Source organism: Sapajus apella, unplaced genomic scaffold (assembly GCF_009761245.1).
Source record: "Sapajus apella isolate SASKATOON/1434 unplaced genomic scaffold, GSC_monkey_1.0 scaffold3321, whole genome shotgun sequence".
NCBI lineage: Eukaryota > Metazoa > Chordata > Mammalia > Primates > Cebidae > Sapajus > Sapajus apella.
The window spans coordinates 301-7,484 of record NW_022440247.1 but is presented as its reverse complement, the minus strand read 5'-3'; the positions used below and the strand labels follow the sequence as shown (position 1 = coordinate 7,484).

Below are 7,184 nucleotides of genomic sequence, written 5' to 3'. Positions count from 1 at the left end.
TTTTTTTTTTGAGATGGTGTCTGGCTCTGGTGCCCAGGCAGGAGTGCAGTGACGCAATCTTGGCTCACTGCAAACTTTGCCTCCTGGGTTCAAGCAATGCTCCTGCCTCAGCCTCCCGAATAGCTGGGATTGCAGGTGTGTGCCATGATGCCCAGCCAATTTTTGTATTTTTAGTAGAGACGGGCTTTCGCCATGTTGGCCAGGCTGGTCTCAGACTCCTGACCTCAGGTGACCCACCCGCCTTGGCCTCCCAAAGTGCTGGGATTGCAGGCGTGAGCCACCGCGCCCGGCCTGAGTACTCAGATTTTTCTGCATTTTCTTGTGTCCATTATGTATTTCAGGAATTTGTCCATTTCCTTGAACTGTCAGGTCTCCTGGAGTGACGCTGCTGGTCACGCTCTCTTCTTATCGTTTTGGTATTTCTAGCACCTGCAGTGAGGTTCCCTCTCGCTCCCGGTATTGGTGGTTTGTGGTTTCTCTCTTTTTACCCTGACCGGCCTTGCTGGGGTAACGGATCGTATAAATTGTACAAGGAGGACTTCTAGTTTGTTGTTTTTCTCTGCTGACTCCATTTCACTGACTTCTTACCTTTATTATGTCTTCCCTTCTACTTTCTTTGGGTTTAATTTCCTGTGTTCTTTTCCTAATTCTTGAAAAGGAGGCTCAGCTGGTTGATTTTCCAACCCTCTTTTCTAATATCTGCATTTAGAGCTAGAGTGAGGTGCTGCTCTGACGGCCACAGGCCTCAAACCTATGGGTCCTACATGGAACCCACGGTGGTGGCCACAAGGGTCAGTCACAGAAGCACCCAGGCTGAGGGGAGACAAGCAAAATCCAGACCAGCAGCTGGGGTCTGAGGCCACCTACGTGGGTCCGATGCCACTGACGTGGGGTCCCCGTCTGCGTGGGGCTCTCCTAGTCAAGGCACTCAAAGTCCTCCGGCCTGGGAAGCCCCTCGGTGCTAGGCACACCGCATGGTGGTCACCCTACATCTGTGCAAGTGCAGAAGCGTGTACACTTGCACACGTGTGTGTGTGCTAGGTTACAGGTACACAGATACGTAGTGCGGCCCCTGGCATTCCTGACAGTGATGGACTCTGGGGAGGGAGGGAGAAGAAGCCCAGCTCCGACCTGAGGGAGAACGTTTCTGTAACAAAGACATCGCAGGCAAGTGTGAGAGAAGTCTAAGGTATGTATTTTGGGTGGAGGGTACATGATGTTGGCTTTCTGAGTTTGTGGATTATCTGAAAATGGAGGGGAGGAAGAGAGCAGAGGACGCAGAGCTAAGAAAGTTGGGACCCTATTTTTTTTATTGGCACTTCACACACAGGAACTGCAGAGGGGGCTCTGGAGCCAACGAGCTAGAAAAACGCTCTAAACTGGGCTCCTTTCTGAGTGTGCAGAGGAGAGCTGAGCACCGTGGTTCATGCCTGTCATCCCAGCACGATGGGAGGCTGAAGCGGGAGGATTGCTTGAGGCTGTGAGTTCAAGACCAGCTTGGGCAACACAGTGAGACCCCCATCTCTATCAAAAATATAAGAATTAGCCAGGCAGGGAGGCGTGTTCCTGTGGCCCTAGGAATACTCAAGGCTGCAGTGGGAGGATCGCTTGAACTCAGGAGACTGAGGCTGCAGTGAGCCACGACGGCACCACTGCACTCCAGCCTGGTGACAGAGCAAGACCCTGTCTCAAAAAAATTACACTAAATTGTAAAAGTTCAGAAAAAGTAATTGCGTGTGAAAATGAGCAGTAGAAAAATGTCAAATCACAGGTGACACTGTTACGGGACAAGAGAGAATAAGGAATTTGTGCAAACAGTGAAGCAAAGCAGAAGCCGCGCCGTGAGGCAATGAAACGCCGGAGCATGACGACGCAGCACGCGCTGCGCAGAGTCCAGAGGGTGGCACAGGCCTGGAGGCTGCAGCAGGGGTGGGCGGAGTCACAGGGCTGTGATCGCAGATGGAACGTACGGACCGCTGAGCGCCGAAGGTGACCAAGGGAGAGACGCTGGGCGTGAAAGCGCCCGGGAAGGAGCCAGCGTGGCTTTTGAAGCCGTCTCGCTGCCAATGGATGCATTTCACGGAACAGAGGAACATGTTAACTGACTCCACGGGGCAAGATCCGGCCTGTGGGTAACTCCACAGAGCAGATCCACCTGGTTTCTGCAATAAATACATTCCCAGGCCCCACAGAGATGGAGGGAGGCCCAAGTGGCCCAGGCCAGGGGGACCCAAAGGTGGGCGGTCATGTGACAGAGGCACAAAGGAATTCAGGGGAGAATGGAATCTTCCCAGTGACGAGGCTGGAGTGATTGGAAACCTCACTTCAGCTCGGCTCACATCTTAAACAAAAGCGATCCAAAGGGACCGCAGACCCAGCTGTGACTACCCCCAAGTGTCTCGGCCTTGGCCCCAGAACACATCCCTGAAGGCCGATGGTCCCAGCAGCAAGAACCCACCCAGGACCACCAGCCACCGGCCACCACTTCGGGTCCGGCTTCACCTCTTGCTCTCCAGCTCCTCCTTATCCCACGCGCAGGCTCAGGGAAGTGCAGAGACTGGCTGGTCACACAGCACCTCAGAGCACACAAGGCTCACAGCAGGCCCACCTGTGTCCAGACGGGTGCCCTGCACAGCACACATGTACACACACACAGTCTCACATAAAGGCACTCACGCACACATGCACACTCGCACTCACACACGCTCACATGCACTCACACTCACACTCAGTCTCATGTAAACGCACGCACGCATGCTCACATGCACTCACACACACACACATGGGCACTCAGTCTCACGTAAAAGCACGCATGTAAGCTCACATGCGCTCACACACAGGCACTCAGTCGCCTAAAAGCACTGACATGCACGCTGGCACTTACACATGCTCACACGCACTCACACAGTCTCACGTAAAAGCATGCATGCACACTCACATGCACTCACACACGCTCACACACGGGCACTCACAGTCTCACGTAAAAGTACTCACGCACACATGCACGCTCATGTGCACTCACACTCACACACGGGCACTCACAGTCTCATGTAAAAGTACCCTTGCACACATACACTCATGTGCACTCACGCTCACACATGGGCACTCAGTCTCATGTAAAAGCACTCACGCACGCACACTCACACAGGCTCACACACAAGCACTCACACAGTCTCTTGTAAAAGCACTCATGAACATTCATATACACTCACACATGCTCACACACAGGCACTCACACTCAGAGTCACACGTGAAAGCACTCACACACATGCACGCTCACATGCACTCACACCCATACACTCATGCCTGTGTGTGAATGAGTGAGCTCACATGCATGCCCACACTCACATGCACTCACACATTCAATCACACACATGCACACTCCCACAGGCTCACACACACATGCACTCACACCTACTCTTAGTGATACACCTGTATGCACACACACGTTTGTACGTTCACACACAGGCACACTCACCTGTTGTCACACACATGCTCATACACATGCATACTCATGACACATATATGCATGCTGTCACACTCACATAAACATACACACACAAGGCTGAGCTGGCCCAGAATGCAAGCTAGCTGTCTGCACCCGGGTTTGAGCTTCCTGCTGGCCAGCAGTGCTGCCCAGCCCAGCCCTGTGGTCAGCCAGACAGGTGGGGTCCAGAGGCTGGGATGCGGTGGTGCTGGGAAACGTGGTCCCTCCTGAGCAGGCTCTCCGGGCCCACTGCACCCCACTCCCTGGCAGGCTCACCGGTTGATCTCAGACTTGCAGATGAGCTCGAAGCTGTATTCCTTGGCCTTGGTGGGCTGGAAGATCACATCGAACTGCAGCGTTTCCAGGGGCAGGATCGCCCCAAACCCGTCATTGGGCTGGATGTCCACAAACTGGAAAGGGAAGAGTGGTCTGAGGGGAGTGTCATGGGGAGATCGCGTGGACACACGTGTGGCAGGGCTGTGAGATTAGCGTGATCACGTGTGGGTGAATGTGAGGAGTGTGTGAAGGGTGTGCAAATGAGTGTGTGTGGATGTGTGAGCGCATGTGCATGAATGCATGATTGTGAGCATATGCACGTGTGAGCATGTGAGTACGTGAGTGTGAGTGCATCTGTATGAGTGCATGAGCGATTGTGAGCATGTGCAAGTGTGTGTGAATGTAAGCGTGTGTGTGCTTGCATGTGTGTAGGAATGTGAATGTGTGAGCAATTGTGAGCATGTGCACGTGAGAATGTGAGTGAATGTGTGTGCACATGTGAATGTGTCAGCGCATGTGAGTGCATGAGCAGTTGTGAGCATGTGTACATGTATGTGTGAATGCATAAGAGCATGTGTATGTGTGTGATTGTGAGCATGTGCATGTGTGAGCATGTGTGTGAATGTGTGAGCGCATGTGCATGTGTGATTGTGAGCATGTTCACGTGTGTGAATGTGAATGCATGTATGAATGAATAAGCAATTGTGAGCATGTGCACGTGTGAATGTGTGAGCGCATGTGTATCAGTGTGATTGTGAGCATGTGCATGTGTTTAAGTGTGAATGTGTGAATGCATGTGTGAATGTGAGACTGTGAGCATGTGCATGTGTGTGAGTGCATGTGTGTGATTGTCAGCATGTGCACTTGTGTGTATGTGTGAGCACGTGTGTGCGTGAGCAATTGTGAGCATGTGAGCATGTGCACATGTGTGTGTGAATGTGCAAGTGCATATGTATGTGAGCGACTGTCAGCATGTGCACTTGTGTGTGTGAGCACGTGTTTGTGAGCAATTGTGAGCATGTGAGCATGTGCATGTGTATGTGAGCACATATGTATGTGTGAGCGATTGTCAACATGTGCACGTGTGTGTGAGCACATGTATGAGTGAAATTGTGAGCATGTTCACGTGTTTGTGTGAGCACATGTGCGTAATTGTGAGCATGCGCATGTGTGTGTGTGAATGTGTGAGCACATGTGAGTGCATGAACGACTGTGAGCATGTTCATGTGTGTGTGAGAATGTGTGAATGTATGTGTGAGTGCGTGAGCAATTATGAGCATGTTCACGTGTGTGAATGTGTGAGTGTATGAGTGCGTGATTGTGAACATTGCACGTGTGAGTGTGAATGTGTGAGTGCTTGTGTATGAGTGCATGATTGTGAGCATGTGCACGTGTGTGAGCATAGTGTGAATGTGAATGCATATGTGAGTACGTGAGCAATTGTGAGCATGTGCACGTGTGTATGTGTATGATTGTGAGCAACTGTCAGCATGTGCACGTGTGTGAGCGCTTGTGTATGAGAGTGTGAGCAATCGTGAATGTGTGCACGTGTGTGAGTGTGTGTGCGTGTGTGTGAGACAGGGAGCGAGAGAGGATGATGGTGTTGGGGGTGTCAGCAGTGCGGCGGCCCGGGGAAGGGTGAGGGGTGTCCAGGCTTGGGCCTTGTCCTGGCTACCTTGTGTGGCTGCCCTACTGTGACAGGGGAAGGTTCTGGAAGGAAGAGCAGGGATCTGGAGCACAGCAGGTGCAAGGGACCGAGGGCGGGGGTGCAGGTGACAGGCTGAGGTTGGGCCGCAGTGCCCAGGGCTGGGGTGCAGGGTGGGGCGGCCGAGGCATGGGGACCTTGGAGCAGCGGCCGTTGTGTCCTGTCCCTAGGGCTTCTCAGCCTTGTCCCTCTGGCCCGGGCCTGGCTGCAGGAGGTACCTTGGGAAGCCTGACGAAGCCAAACTCCTGGGGCAGGAGTGAGTGGTTGTGGAGGCGGATTTCCGTCCTGATGGCCTCGTAGATGGTGCAGTAGCCAAAATCCACCTCCGCGGGGTCGAGCTCCAGGTCCGAGGTGGTGACTATGGCATGCACGGTGAACTCCACTGGCTTGCTCTGAGGCACCAAGGGCACAGATGCCCTTGCAGCGGCTCAGAGACTCCCCAGGTGCCCCCTGAACTCTGAAGCATGACCACTGCTGCTCGTGGTCACAGGCCACGGTTTCCAGGACACAAGGCCGTCTTGATAAAACCTGCTTCCCTGTGACCGATCCCTGATGTGGGCGGGGAGGCGCTGTGGTGGGTGGCAGCTGAGGACCAGCTGGGCATGGCAGGGGGGAGTGTGTCTCCGTGTATGGCACATGTGGGCATGTAGATGTGTGCACCTGAGTGTCTGGGGCACCCCTCGTGTGTACACGTGGGTGCTGGTGGCCGGGACAGACCTTCGAGGCCTCTCTCTGGCCCACAAGCACCCTCCTAGGAGGCAAGCCCTGCCCCGCTGGCTGCTAGACACCCGTGGGAAAGCATGTGAGCCTGGGCTCTGACACCAGGGCCCTGGCCTTTCGGGGCCCTCAGTCAGGGGCTGAGCCTACCTCCCAGGAAAGCCCCTGCTCCCCAGGTGCTCCCGGCATCCCTGGGAGATGCCCAACACAGACCTGGTCAGCCACCCATATGGTCATCGGGGCCTCCAGGACTCGGGTCTCCTTGTCAAAATACTTCCCCGCGTCCTCTGGGAGGGAGTGTCTGAAAGAGGCGGACGAGGCTCTTTCCACTTTGTGAAATGACAATAAGACCCTCTCAGCGGTGCTTCTGGATCTGTGAGAGCCACGACATCTCTGAACATGAGCGCTGAGACACGTGGTGCCGCCCTCCTGCTCTCACACAGAGCCCACCGGCGCGTGGCCCGGTGGCCCCGGGGAGGGCCCTAGTGAGTCTGAGTCTGAGCAGCCCGTCACTCCCGGGAACACCACCCGTGCCTGTGACTCAAAAGCTGTGTTTAAATAAACAGAAAAAAATTCCATAGTCATGTTTCAAATTAATACGGAGTTTGTATCATAAAGGAATCCTAAAAAGCCCTTTGAAAACACATTTTCATTTTAATCAGAGTTTGATCTCTGATTACAGAAGGAAGTTAATGTTGTTACAGAAATATCAGGAAAAGTTCAAATAAGAAAGAAAAAAATCAGCCTCCCCATGAGGGAGGCCAGCCAGGAAGTTCCGTCCTGTTCCCCTCCCAGCCCCACCGGGGTCCGTGCCTACTGTGCCCACCTCCCCCGCCTCCCCCGCCAAGCTCCATTGAGTATCCTTTGTTTGGACCCAGGTCCTAGCCCAGATGCCAAGGGCAGCTCTGGCAGCCAGGATCAAACACAGGACGTCCAGCCTCCAAAGCACAACGAATGCTCAAGTGCAGAAACCAAAATCTGCCTGGCAAAAGCAGAGAC

At 53.8% G+C, this 7,184-nt stretch overlaps 1 protein-coding gene across 1 annotated transcript; it reads right to left on the bottom strand.

Moving 5' to 3' along the window:
* Positions 1 to 3,731: 3,731 nt before the first annotated feature.
* Positions 3,732 to 6,594, bottom strand: LOC116547488 (cilia- and flagella-associated protein 74-like). The gene is made up of 3 exons (XM_032273436.1): positions 6,399 to 6,594; positions 5,687 to 5,860; positions 3,732 to 3,897 (listed from the first exon to the last, which is right to left on the bottom strand). The coding sequence occupies exons 1-3, from the start codon at positions 6,420 to 6,422 to the stop codon at positions 3,760 to 3,762; spliced, it is 336 nt and encodes a 111-aa protein (XP_032129327.1). The 5' UTR covers positions 6,423 to 6,594; the 3' UTR covers positions 3,732 to 3,759.
* Between the last annotated feature and the right edge of the window lie 590 nt (positions 6,595 to 7,184).

Bases quoted from the DNA above. Each gene is read 5' to 3' on its own strand.
- LOC116547488 (XM_032273436.1), bottom strand. From the start codon at position 6,422: ATGACCATATGGGTGGCTGACCAG. The intron at 5,861-6,398 runs GTCTGTGTTGGG...TTGGTGCCTCAG, and splicing joins CCATATGGGTGGCTGACCAG to AGCAAGCCAGTGGAGTTCAC. The intron at 3,898-5,686 runs GTACCTCCTGCA...TTCCCTTTCCAG, and splicing joins GCTTCGTCAGGCTTCCCAAG to TTTGTGGACATCCAGCCCAA.